General features: G+C 45.1%; 1 protein-coding gene across 1 annotated transcript; it reads right to left on the bottom strand.

Moving 5' to 3' along the window:
* Nucleotides 1–308: 308 nt before the first annotated feature.
* Nucleotides 309–1,201, bottom strand: LOC100834186 (probable E3 ubiquitin-protein ligase XBOS36). The gene is made up of 3 exons (XM_010235088.3): nt 965–1,201; nt 842–880; nt 309–757 (listed from the first exon to the last, which is right to left on the bottom strand). Exons 1-3 carry the CDS (start codon nt 969–971, stop codon nt 390–392), a joined length of 414 nt encoding a protein of 137 aa, XP_010233390.2. The 5' UTR covers nt 972–1,201; the 3' UTR covers nt 309–389.
* Between the last annotated feature and the right edge of the window lie 12,583 nt (nt 1,202–13,784).

Genomic DNA, 13,784 nt, shown 5'->3' with positions numbered 1-13,784 from the left:
ACCCTGGTCACGCCGCTGCCGGAGGTGATCCGCTTGGATTTGGATTCCGAGCGGATAACCTCTCGTAGGAGCAATAGTTTTAATATTTTATGTAGTAGTTTTAGATTTGAATTTATGTAGTTGGAACTACTATATGAATGAAATATTCTAAGTTTATAATTAAAATGGGTCATTGTGCTGGGCGTATTTTGCGACCCAAACGGACACATGCCTGTTTGTGTCCGCCACACGACCCAAAAGGACCAGAACAGACACATTTTGTGTTCGTTTTGCGTAGGCCCACTGGAGTCGCCCTAAGACTATGACCGAACATTCCATTGTTAGTTTTTTCTTTGTAATTAATAATTAAGCTTTCCTTGTCCATTCCATAAGAATTAAGACCCTGAAACTCAAACATAATGGATGCATGGATAATGTATATATGTTGGTGAGTTGAGAACCTCTAAGGCGGCATCGATCCCCATTGCCCACGCCGCGTATTTGATCAGAAGCTCTACCACTTCCAGATGGCCCGCCCTCGCCGCCAGGTGGAGCGGCGTATCTCCGTCGTTGTTCTCGCTGAAGGCGAAGGCCACGTTCTTGTCCATGCAGAGAAGGAACTGTTGGACGAACGAGGCGTGGCCTTTCGACGCCGTGATGTGAAGCGCCGTGTTCTTCTCCAGCCTCGTCGTGGAGCTAACGGCGTTGGGTCTTGTGGCGAAGAGCTTTATCAGGCTCGCCACGTCCCCTTTCTCCGCCGCCGCGAGCACTGGGTGTGCTGATGTGTTGCAAACCACGATTAGAGCCACACATAAGTAATTAAGTATGATCAAGTGCAAGCTGAAATTAAGCATAAACATACCGGCATCCGCGGCTCTCCTGAACGCCGCATCCATGAGCACTGCATGCATTGGAGGAGGAGAGGATTAACATGGAAAGAAGAAAATGTCGGAAAAAGAAAAGACAGTTAAAGAAGCACATCAACCTTCCATTTTGGGAACAACAGAAAGCGTGGCTAGCTGCTTCAAGCTTGTATTATCAGAGGAGAGCAACAAGTTTGGGATGAAGATACAACATAGTGTTACTGGTGAAAATTGATGATCTTTTATTTATTGTCAAGATGGACAACTGGACAGGAAGAAGAAGGAATCGGAAGTTGCTGGCTAGAGAGGTGCATTCCTTTCTTCGGCAGGGAGCAAATTGCGCTTTACATCCTTTTCGGCTGATGCCTTCTCAGTTCTCACTTTGCTTATGAACAAAGCCTCGTATATATGTATATGGAATTATGGATCTCTCTGTATATCCGTGGTATATTTGTGTACTCCGCTACTTATCCTGGTCTTTCTTCAACCCCCGCTTCTTCTTGGGTGGCATTGTTCATACGATTTTTAATTAAATGGAATTATGGATCTCTCTGTAAATCGTGAGAACATGTAAGAGGGTGAGGAGTCATTGCCGAAGAACAGTGGTGACAAGGAAAAATGAGAGCCCTTTCCCCTTCTTGTTCTGTGGCTATCCCTTTTCTTGTCTGGAAAGTTTCCATGAAGAGCGTCTCTACCTGTTGTCACGGTGCATCAGCATCATTCAACATTAACTAGTTTTGATGACTTGTGCAAAACAAGAAAAAAAAAAACTCTCTATGAGCCACACGGTAGTTTGTGGATTGGGTGATAGAGTGGATCAGTTGTTGTGGTTTTTGTCCAAATCTCCCATGCATATGTTTGACTCTCTGTATCTTATCTAGAAGACAGAAATTTCTTCCATTGATGGTGATAGACATTGCTAGCAATTGACGTATGTTGAAATTTTGTCAGTCTTTTAGCACAACGTACGAGTCCAGTCTACAGTATCAATTCATATATAAGTTGTAGTATACGCTTAGTACTACAAATGAATAGTATAATATATTTCTTTTCTTTTTTGTCAGTACCAATCATGTATGTGCTATAATGCACGTTACACAAATATATACACTGAGTACTACAAATGGAAGGAACTCGTTTCTTTACAACATTGATTTTTTTTTGAAGGAACATTGGGTGGTTGTTCTGAAAAAGTCCTACCTATACCACACAGGCCAGCCCAAAACTCATCCTCAAAATGGCCGGGCCGGGCCATCTATGTGGGCTGATCAATCTTCGTAACTGGCATAGATGACCCACATAGAACTCTTGTGAATGAGTTTTTGGTTTTGGGCTGGATAAATATTCCCTGCAGGGTTGCAGGAGGGGAGCCAGGAAGCTTGTTGCCAATGACCAGATACTGATGAGGAGTTTCAATGAAGACACATCTGCGACTACGTCTATGGTGGTGTCGTATCTGCCGACACCTTGATGAGCTCGGGCTGCTTGAGGAGTTTTGGTCCTGATTGCTCTGTTGAAGCACTGTTATGACTTGCTTTTGTTTCTGGTTTTGTATCTTTAAACAGCTGAACTTCTCTTGGTTTTCTGAACTGTGTCAGGGCAAGTCCAGCAGTTCTCCTAAAATGTCTCCCCTATATATCAAAATAAGGAATTCTCCTAAAAAATTTCTCCCCTAAAAATTGTTCAACTCCAGCAGTTCTCCTAAAAGATCTCCCCTATTCTATTTGAAACCCAACGGCTGCCTCTCCAACGGCTAGTTTTTGAACGGTCAGATTTCTAACGGCTAGTTTTTTTTATCTATATATACATGATCAGCTCGCTCTCATATCTCTCACAATCTTGCTTCTGCCTCCTCTTCTCACTACCCCAAACTGACAAATTTCTGACGGCCCCGAACCGTCAGGAAACAACGAAAAACCGTCAGGAATGGCTGTTCCTGACGGGAACCGTCAGGAATGTGCCATCAGGAACAAACCGTCAGGAATGGAAGTTATTCCTGATGGTTTCCGTCACGAAAAGACTTTCCTGACGGCGATTCGTGACTGGCGTCATCAGCCACGAAAGCGGTCAATCGTGACGGTCGGGCCGTCAGGAACAGCAGTTGAGAACATAACCCGTCACGAATGTTTGGACGATTCCTGACTATTATTCCTCACCATCAGGAATTGGGACCGTCAGGAAATAATTTCCTGACGTGTCAGGGAAGTACATAAACTGTCAGGAATATCTGTTTTACAGGCAGTTGCATTCTTTCCTGACAGTTCAATACCGTCAGGAATCTGCGGTTGCAATCAGTAGATTTTATTTAGCATAATTTATACAGAAAAAAACTACATATAGAATTAAAACTTGACAGCAACATACAGAGATGCTCAAACTGGCCACATAATTCATATTGGAGATATCACAAGTTAACATAGATAGCCATTCATGCATGTTCCAGGAAGAGTAGTTCACCATTGACATACATGCATACATCATTTAGAGAGTTCACAAAAAAACACAACACCTAGTACAGCTGCAGTCTACTTCACACATCAGTAGAAATTATGCTGCTCCATCTACATCATTTGGAGGATGCGCTGGAGTGGCATTGAGCCCTCTCGATTGGGGAGTAGTTGAACACCCTTCAGCATGAGACGATCCGGTCGGTGGAGTACCACCTTGGTTAGATGGAGAAGATACCGCCTGAAACAACATATGATATCAGTATTTGAACAACTTATGTGATATGTAGATGGAGCAGCATGCCACACCCTGTAGAGGACTCAAGAACGTTTAGAGATATGCCAAGATGTTTGAGTGAAATAAGACAATGAAATTAGAGTGTGTATATGCTATGTGTAACAAGCATCAAATCTTGGGTCAGGGTTGAACTAGATGAAGGTGCAGCTGCACATACTCATCCCTAAATTATAAAGATGTTTATAACAGGAACCAAATACTATTCTCACAAGTAAAGAGACACCGCACAAATAGGAGTAACATCGATCACTACTTACAAGATCGTCATCACCCATAACTTCTTAGCTACTTCAGTTCACTAGTTGTGAGATCAGTGTTTAATTAGGTGTAGGATATGTAGCCCAACTACAATGAGAAAAGCTTATGACAAGTGAAAAAATAAAAATGCAGAAATAGGAGTAACATCGATCACTACTTACAAGATCACCATCACCCATAAGGGCATCCTCCAGGTCTTCGGGCACAGGAAGTCCAGATTGAGCATATAAGAACTGCAATCAAAATAGTGGTTCAGTTTATGTGCAAATTCGACACTCTTGAGACACGCAAATCAAAATATTTTGCCACAACATCTTACTTTGAGATGTTTTGCCACAACACCAACTGTTTTGCACCTCTTTTCCAGCTGCTGATGCCTCTTCAGTAAATCTTGGTAGGAGAGCGAGTTTGCTGGCCTAATGTTATGTTGTTTAGCAATTGCACGAACCTCGGACTTCTTTATTGCACTATCACCTATCGCTAGACGGCCATGGGGCAGTCCACCACCAATGGAGTATATTACTTTGGGATCAAGATCACGCTCCTGCCAATCTTCTGGATATGCTTCTTTAAGACCATCATAGTAGTCATCCTTGTACCATGATTACATTTATTTGAGAATAACAATGAGAATACTAATTCAGAGATGGAACAAAGGTGGATTTACTTACCAAACGCTTTTTGGCCTTAGGGTTCTCAATGGAGCTGCTACTTCCAGTCTCTTTATATTTCTTGAGTCCTACTTTCATCAGCTTGTAAGTGTTGATGCTTGTTGCTTGTTCAGGACCAAATGTCTTTGCCTGCATAAGAAAACATGCTCTCTTTATAAAGTCCAGGGACTGCATGCATAAAAAATCACAAGAATTTGAATGGAACAACTTACAATGAAGCTTTTGGTACGGATAAAATTTCTTGACCCACCCTTGTTTTGAGCAACTTCATCTGATATAGTGCGCGAATGTCGCCCAAGCTTCTGTTTCTCCTTGTATTCAGATGAGCACCAATAATCACATAGGCTCTCCCATGCTTCAACATCCTTACACCAATCTAGTTTAGCTCGCATATATCGAGATCTAGTAAGCTCTTTGCGACATGCCTCGCGATCTTTGATAGGCTCATCAGCGATTTCATTTTAGTACTTCTTTACGGCATCCTTACGGGCCAGGTACAACACTTGCTTCAATTGTTTCTTTGCCAAATTCTGAAGAACATGATCAGCTTCTATTCTTTGTGCAGGAGTATCATTTTGTAGTTTGTAGATGCTCTACAAAAAGCGCAACACAAATTACATAACTTTCTACATTTATATTTCAGAAGGATGTAATGAAATTTCTTTTTTTCCCTCTAAAACTTACCCAAAATGTTGGAAAAGAAGTTCTCTACAAGGAAAGAAAGCCATTACAAGTGTTCTGAACCAGCTAAAGAAATCAGGGCACTTGTTGTTCTTGAACCCTTTAACCGAAGTTCAAGAATTTGCTTTTCTGTTGGTTTGCTTCGACCATTCCAATATTTTGTGTCGTATTGTCTAGACAGAAAAAACATAAATTATTTAGGCACTCAACTTATTCCTAATATTTATGCAAGGACAGAGAACACATACTTGAAGAAATCATCCATCTCCTCAAGGTTTGTCAAGATGTACATGAAGGCTGCATTATATTCTTATGTTGTGAGATCATAAAGACCCATAAAGCTGATGCACCGTCCAGGGTGTTTAAACATTTCAAGGTCACAAGAGGACTCAAATGTTGTTGCACCATCATTATATCGAGTTGGCCGATTTCTAACTGAGCGCACATATGGTTTAAAATAAAGAGAGAAAAAAATTGTTGCCTCCTCAATTAAGTGAGCCTCAGTTATTGATCCCTCAACCCTTGACCTATTACGCACTTTCTTCCTAAGCTTTCCAATACTCCTAATTGAATGAAGAAAAAAACAGCAATAAATAAATGAAATACACAAGGACTCATAATATATTATGGTTTCATGAAATGTACCTCTCAAATGGATACATCCATGTATTCTGAACAGGGCCTGCTAGACGGGCTTGGCGGGGAAGATGAATCATTAAGTGTTGCATAGAATTGAAAAAACCAGGGGGAAATATCTTCTCCAATTTGCAAATTATGACCACAATGTTCTGTTCCAGATTTGCTACTGTGTCTTTGCTGAGCTGTTTAGCACACAAGCGCCTATAGAAATAGCTAAGCTCCGAAAGACAAACCCAAATATCTTCAGGAATAAACCCACGGAAAGCAGCAGGGAGCAAACGCTCCATGAATATATGGTAGTCATGACTTTTCAGCCCAAATATTTTCTTATCCTAGTTAACACCCCTCCTAAAGCTTGAAGCATACCCATCAGGAAACCTCAATTTTTTAAACGAGTTTAAAATGATGACCTTATCCTTTGCCTGAATGCAGTACAGAGCCCTTGGCTTTTCCCATTTGCCATTCCCCTTTAGCTTTAAATGAAACTTGGGTCGATTGCAAATCTCTTGCATATCAAGCCTTGTTTTGTCATTATCCTTTCTTTTATTTAAAACTATGTTAAAGCATGTGTTCCAAATAGCTTCAGCAACATTTTTTTCATTGTGCATCACATCTATGGTGTGTCGAATAAGCAATTTTTTGAAGTAAGGCAGATCCCAAAAACAACTAACATGTTTCCAGTTGTGTTCTTTGTTATATGTGGCGGTATCACCTACTCGCGCTTGCACTTGGGCATACACTTCCTCACCTGTTAACCGCCTCGGTGGTCCATGCAGCACTACTGTGTCTTTTCGGAAAGCATTAGATTGGGTTCTAAACACATGATCTAAAGGAAGAAATCTCCTATGACAATCAAACCAGCATCCCTTTCCACCTTTCTTTAATTGGAATGATTCTATATCACACCCACAGTCATAACATGCCAATTTACCATGGGTGCTCCATCCAGCAACCATCCCAAAGGCAGGGGCGTCATGGATTGTCCATAATTGTGCTGCCCTCATATTGAAGTTTTGCTTCCCATGTGCATGCCATGTTTGAACACCATCCCACAGTTTGGCTAGCTCATCAACCAAAGGATGCATAAGGACATTCAGATTAGCTCCAGGATGTTCAGGACCAGGGATAACTAGTGCAAGAAATATGTACTCCGGGCGCATTATAACTTCTGGTGGAAGATTTAAAGGAACCACGAATACTGGACAACATGAATAAGAAGCAGCACCAAGACTGTATGGAGTGAAACCATCTGTTGCCATAGCTACTCGCACATTCCTAGCATCTGATGCGAAAGATGGTTCCTCTGCATCAAGATGCTTCCATGCTTCACGGTCATATGGATGCACCATTACACCAGATTTAGAGCGAGGAGTTTCTTTGTGTGACCGCATCATTTTTGCTATCTCCAAATGAGCATACAACCGCTGCAACCTATCGGTTATGGGCAAGTACCGCAACACTTTTATTGGGATCTTGTTTGAACCTGCCTTATAACGAGGGGACTTACAAACATCACACTTTTCTTTCCCTTCGTTATCTTTGTAATAGAGCATGCAATTATTGGGACACACATCTATTTTAATATACGGCATCCCAAGACACTCTAGCAATTTCTTGGACCTATAGAAGTTTTTTGGCAAAGATGAATTGCGTGGCAGCAGCTCATGGATCAGTTCTAGATGAGCATTACAACAAGATTCAGAAAGGTTGTGCATTGACTTTATGGTTAACAAACGTGCTATGGCAGACATAGTTGAGTGCGTTGTATTTTCATGCACCAATTCCTTTACATTTTCAACCATTCTATAGAATGCTTTGGCTGATTCTATTGGTTCCTCTTCAACTCGAGGTTCACAAGCTGCTAAGTCAGCGACCATATTGTCCATCCTATCAATTTCACCCACTTCAGCAAATACATGGTTTCTGGTCTGGACACGTCCCTCACCATGTTCTTTCCAAACAGTGTAATTCCTCTTGAAACCAAAAAAACACAAATCCAAATCCACATCATCTCTGATCTTCCTAATATAGTTCCGACAATCTGCGCACGAGCACTTAATCTTTCCATTTTCCACTACATTTGGCTTAGAAAAGGCAAGATCTAGAAATTCCTTTGTGTTCACATACCACTCATCGGTTGATTTACCACGTTTCCAAACCACTATACATCCAGCCTCTATCAGCCATTGCTAATTCTAAATGAACATGCACTTAGTACTCATACCATGGACCTATAATAGCAAGCAATTAATAATTTAACCTCAAATATTAACACATGAGGTGTAAAATATACACACACTTTAATTGAGAGTGAGCTAGCACTAAGTACAGTACTCACAATGCTGCTGTCTTTTAACATGTCAATTAGCAAATTGGCAAGTGGTGCCATAAAGGAGGGAGTTCTACACATTCCATCATAATATAGTATTTTGTTGGGTTAAAAATTACCAAGTTTTCACAATCCATCCATAAAGAATACACTGGGATCATAAAAGAGTAAAATTTATCTAAAGGCAAGGTTTAAAATAACCTTCACAGGACTACTACACTCCATGGATGACATATAAAAATGACAAACAACATGCTTTGTCTCAATTAGAGTGCCAAGCATCAAACAATTAGAGTCCGAGCATTAAACAATTAGAGTGTCAAGCACTAAAAAATACCAGCCTCAATGTAGAAAAGGTTAACAATGACCGAAGATATACATCTAGGGATCAGTACCTGCTGAACTGTAGAAGTATTCTTGGGGGAGAGAGATGGTGCTGCTCAGAAAGTTGGACAGAAGAAAGGGCGGTTGCAGCAGCTACTGGGAGGGAGCTGAGGTTGCCGCAAGATCTGGAAATTCGCAGCTTAAATCAATTTGATTCAATAAGAACCAGAGGAGATAGATTGCGACCAGAGTTTACCTTCGAGCAATTTCACAAGACCCGCTGGGATGTCAGCTCCGGGCAACATGAGAAGGGGAGAGCCGGGGGAACGTGAGGAGGTGGAGAAGATGGGGTCAATGTGAGAAGATGCAACTAGTAGCCGGATGAGGGAAGGAGGCGGCGCAAGCCCCAGGGTCCGGAGGCGGGGCGGCCGGCCATGGCTGCGTGCGCGGCGTGGGGATATGAAGTGCGGCACGGGCGTGGAGGAGAGGAAGGAGGGGCGGGCGTGGAGGAGAGGAAGGAGGGCGGGCGGTCGTGGAGGAGAGGAAGGAGGGCGGGCAGGCATGGGGGAGAGGGAGGAGGGCGGTCGGGCGTGGAGGAGAGGGGGGCGGGCGTGGGGGAGAGGAAGGAGGGCGGGCGTTGAGGAGAGGGAGGGGCGGGTGTGGAGGAGAGGAAGGAGGGCGGTGCGGGCGTGGATGAGAGGAAGGAGGGCGGGCGGCGCGGTGGTGGCTAGCTCGGCATGGGGTTGAGGTGGAGAAGGAGTTCGGCGGCGAGGTGCGTGGAGGAGAGAAGCAGCGGCTGCGGGGAGAAGGAGACCGGTAGCGATTTTGACCGATTGGTCTACTTTCGTGATGGTGGGCCGGACCACGTCAGGAATGCCCAACTCTTCGCGCCAAAAGCCAATATTTTTCCCTCGCACGTGCGCTGGAGGCCCGCCACAAGCCATCATTCGTGACGGTTGGCCGGCCCACGTCAGGAAAGCAAAAAATTGCGCGTGAGCTGCAGCCGGAATTTGTTCCTGGCGGCCTAAAGACGTTCCTGACAGCCCGTGCTCACATTCCTGACGGTTCTAGTGCACCGTCACGAAATAATAACACGTTCCTGACGGTTGTCCGTATTCCTGACCGTGATTTACGTAGCCATCAGGAATACCTACAACATTCCTGAAGGTTCATTTTCTCCGTCAGGAAACGGTATTTGTTCCTAACGGCCCGCACGCAACCGTCATGAACGTTGGTTGCCGTCAGGAATTTGTCAGTTTGGGTAGTGTCTACTTCGTTTTCACCATATCTCTTGCATCTTTCCACAACAAAATGAGTCGCCGCCGAAGCTTGGCACGTCAATTTTGCGAAGATTCCTCGTCTGATGAGGAGGATCTCATGATGGTTATAGTCATAGCCAAGGAAGAATAGGCGGGGTTGGATGCTCCGCGCCATAGAGGTTCACTTCCAGGACGACATTCTCTTCAGTGCGAATTTGCGGAACGCTTTCAGTGTCTCCACAAAGACTATTTTGCTGTGAATTGTACCTTCAACACAAGGATGTTTCGCAATAGGTATGTAACCGGTGCAATTTTGTTTATTTTCCGGCATACTAGTCGCCCTTCATGTCTAATTTAAGTTTTTCGCAGCAGGTATAGAATGCACCGTCCTCTTTTTCTCACAATAGCAAGAGCTCTAGAGGAACATGATAGCTATTTTTCCTTGAGAAGAAATTGTGCCGGCACTCCTGGTTTACATCCTTATCAAAAGTTGACCTCCGCATTCAGAATCCTAGCTTATGGGATATCAGCTGATGGTACTGATGAGTATTGTCGGCTAGCAAAGTCTACTGCTTTAGATAACCTTAGATCATTTTTGCGTGCTGTGATCGAGGTCTTTGATGGTCGCTACCTGAGATCTCCAAATGCTGAAGATACTGCTAGATTACTTGCAATTGGAGAGCAAAGGGGATTCCTCGGTATGCTCGGAAGCATCGACTGCATGCATTGGCAGTGGAAAAATTGCCCTAATGCACACAAAGGTTTTTTTGTTGGCCATAATCGTGTACCCACAATCATTCTTCAAGCCGTTGCTTCACAAGACCTTTGGATCTGTCATTCTTTCTTTGGTTTACCAGGATCCGATTTCTGAACATGGGAGAACTGGTGATACCTTCTCGTGAAAAGGCAGCTACATTGACTCAATTTCTTCAAGCTCACGGCGCTATTTGAAACAAAGAAGTTCATTGTCAGCGTCAAGTTGGTCTAGTTGAGCACTTGTGGCAGATCCACAGAGAGATGTAGCTTTCATAAGTGGTAGTAATAATGTAGTGTATGAGATCTTTAATATGTTTTTAAATCATGGTGGGGTGTAAGCGGTGCATGTATCATTTTCTACATAATGCAATGTTTTTCTATATAATGCACATTAGCAAAATTGCAACAATTTCATCTATTTCTTCCCCTCTCCCTCTATTTCTATCTCTTTCTCCCTCTCCACCTATTTCTTATCTCTTTCTCCCTCACCGTCTCTGCTTCCTCTCCTTCTTCCCAACCGAGCACCCCGCCTGCGCATCTTCCTCTCCCTCACCCTCTCTGCTTCCTTTCTACCCCGCCTATGGCTGCCCCCCCCCCCTGCTGGCTGCCGCCCGCATCTGGCCACCGCCGCCCCCCTGCTGGCCGCCAATGTCGCATCTGGCCGCCGCCCGGATCTGTGCTTGCCTCCGCGCCTGCCTCTGGCCGCCGCCCCTCGCGTCTGGCCCCGGCCGGCTCGTGGTGGGAGAAAGAAGAAGGAGAGCGGGGACGTGGCGGCAAGCTCGTTTTGGCGGGAGGGACGACCTCGCGTCGATAGGGGGAGGGATCGGGCTCCCCGATACATCGGGGAGAAGGAGGCCTGGATGGGGGAAGCCAAAATTTGGGAGAGGCTTTAGGGGAACTACTGGATGTTGATTTTTGGTTTTTTTGCCCCCAAATTTGGTATAGGGAGGCTTTAGGGGAGTTGGTGGACTTGCTCTTAGGTTGTAGGATAGGAGCAGGTTTTTGTCCCGTAGTCAGCGTTTTGATTGCAGACGCTGGTCAGCGGGTTGTTTTTGCCTCTGTTATTTTCCTCCCAATTCTAATCCTGTCTCTGTGTGTGACAACAACTTTGTATTTCCGTTATTTTGGTAATGGAAAAGGGAGAAATCCCAGGTGGAAAAAAAAATCCCTACAGGGGCGGCTACTGCAAACATTGGTTTTTGTATTTCTCAACCACAAAACATAGTTTTTTTTTTCTTATAGCGAACACTGGCGTGCGTTTGGACGATCGGTCTGAATTCTGAAAGAGTCCTACACGGCCCATTCGTCCACACGGGCCAGCCCAAGATACATTCTGAAATGATCGGGCCATCGAGTAAAGCCGATCACCGTTGGTAGTCTGCCTCTCGTATCTCTAGAGCTCCCGGCTCTTCATTCTCCAATGCTGGGACGGACCTCTAGGCGTTAGCCTCGCAAAAAAAAAACTGAGTAACTTCCTACCACTGATTCAAGACAAGAGGACAGCTGCTCGTCCACTTCGAATTGCATGCCTCCACAGACTTGGTTAAATGAGCTGAATCATCCATCAGCTGGATTTGATTAAATAAGCTAATCAACAGAGCAATAAAAGACTCGAGAACAAGAGAGCAATCAAGTAAATGAACTGTCCACGTTTTTTTCATGAGAGTGCAATGCGGACTGATCAGGGGCGAATTCCCCTACATATATCCCAACAACATTCGAATTCGAAGCTCAGATCAGAGTGACAACACAACCCACAAGCCAGTCGGTCCCTCCTCTCCGAGTCCCTCAGCCATGGCAGGCCAAGCGATGAACGATCTCAACAATCTCCTGACCGGCATGTTCACTGCAGTAAGGCGCTCTTCTCCGCCCAGATGTTGTTATTCGTCACTATTACGGTATTATACCATGTGTTGAAATTAATCTTATTTGCAGTGCTTGAAAATTTTAGATTTGTTTTTTGCCCCAACCGACTGTGCTATCTTCCTCGTTGCCCCCTCGTCGATTTTACTGTCCTAGGCTAAGAGATCAGGGAATTAGCAGGGTAGTTGACGTAAATTGTGACTCGGTCAGTCGTGGTCGTGGTCACAGCGTTGGTCCGGTCACTTGATTAATCGTTACTGCAGAAAACCCCATCCGTGATCCCCTTTAGTGGTGGTTAAAACGGACCAAAAAACACATCGCCACTGGAAACCTCTCGAGGCATCCACGAGGGCTACCAGTGGCGGTGATAGTCACCGCCACCGGTGCTACACTAGCAGTGGCGGTGATTTTGTTCACCGAAACAAATCAACGCCACTGGCGCTGCTCGTGGATGCTCCATATGTTAGCAATGGCGGGCACCTGAAAAAACCGCCATTGGTGAGTCCGCACCTGATGGGTTAGCTACTCGGCCAACCGTGACCTTCTCTTGACCGCTGCAGCACCAAACTAATCGCGTTTCGTACTCCAGCGGCCTGGGAAGTCACTGTTGACTGGTTAGCCACCGATAGGATGGGCGGCCGAATCCATTTTATGTTGGTCAGATCGTTTGTAAACAAGCGAGGTGGGACTAAATTTCTCAATAGTGGCGGTTGTATCTTTGTCACCGCCACTGGCTATCTTCCAGTGGCAGGTCCAATAAAATGACCGCAACTGGTGAGTCGGCACGTTATGGGACTACCCAGTCAACAGTGATCTTCCCTTAGCCGCTGGAGCACCAAACTGATCGCGTTTGGTATTCCAGTGCAAGGGGAAGACACTGTTGACTGAGTAGCCACCGATAGGATGGGCGGCCGAATCCCTCTTATGCTGGTTAGATTGTTTGTAAACAAGCGAGGTGGGACTAAATTTGGGGAACTGGTGGGAGATCACCAGTGGCGGGTATAATCTCGGGTATAATCTTGCCTGCCACTGGTGAGGCCTCCAGTGGCGGTTTATTTCTCCGCCCGCCACTGGAGGTCACCAGTGGCGGTTTATTTCTCCGCCCGCCGCTGGAGGTCACCAGTGGCGGTTATTCAGTTTGCCCGCCACTGGAGACCTCACTATATATAACCCATGTACGAGCGCTAAGCTGTTCGAGCTCGTGCGTCTGTTTTCGACCAGCTGCGGCTCTGCTTCTCACCGGCGGCGAAGCCCTGCCAAAATTTGATGGCGGCGGCCGGAAGGTAGCTCTCCCCCCTTCTCCTCCCTCTTCCTCTCCCTTCTTCCTCCTCCTATTCTTCTCCAATTTTGCAAAATAGCCATTAATGGTGCCTTGGCCGCCGGCGGGAAATTCGGCCCCGATCTCTCTCCGGCGGCT

This window comes from Brachypodium distachyon, chromosome 2 (assembly GCF_000005505.3).
Source record: "Brachypodium distachyon strain Bd21 chromosome 2, Brachypodium_distachyon_v3.0, whole genome shotgun sequence".
Taxonomy (NCBI): domain Eukaryota; kingdom Viridiplantae; phylum Streptophyta; class Magnoliopsida; order Poales; family Poaceae; genus Brachypodium; species Brachypodium distachyon.
Note: the sequence above shows the minus strand (reverse complement) of the source record. Positions and strands in the feature narration are given on the sequence as shown.

What these genes read in the sequence shown, in the direction of transcription:
- LOC100834186 (XM_010235088.3), bottom strand. An exon ending in CAGGAGAGCCGCGGATGCCG is followed by an intron (nt 758 to 841) that starts GTATGTTTATGC and finishes GCAACACATCAG; the next exon opens with CACACCCAGTGCTCGCGGCG.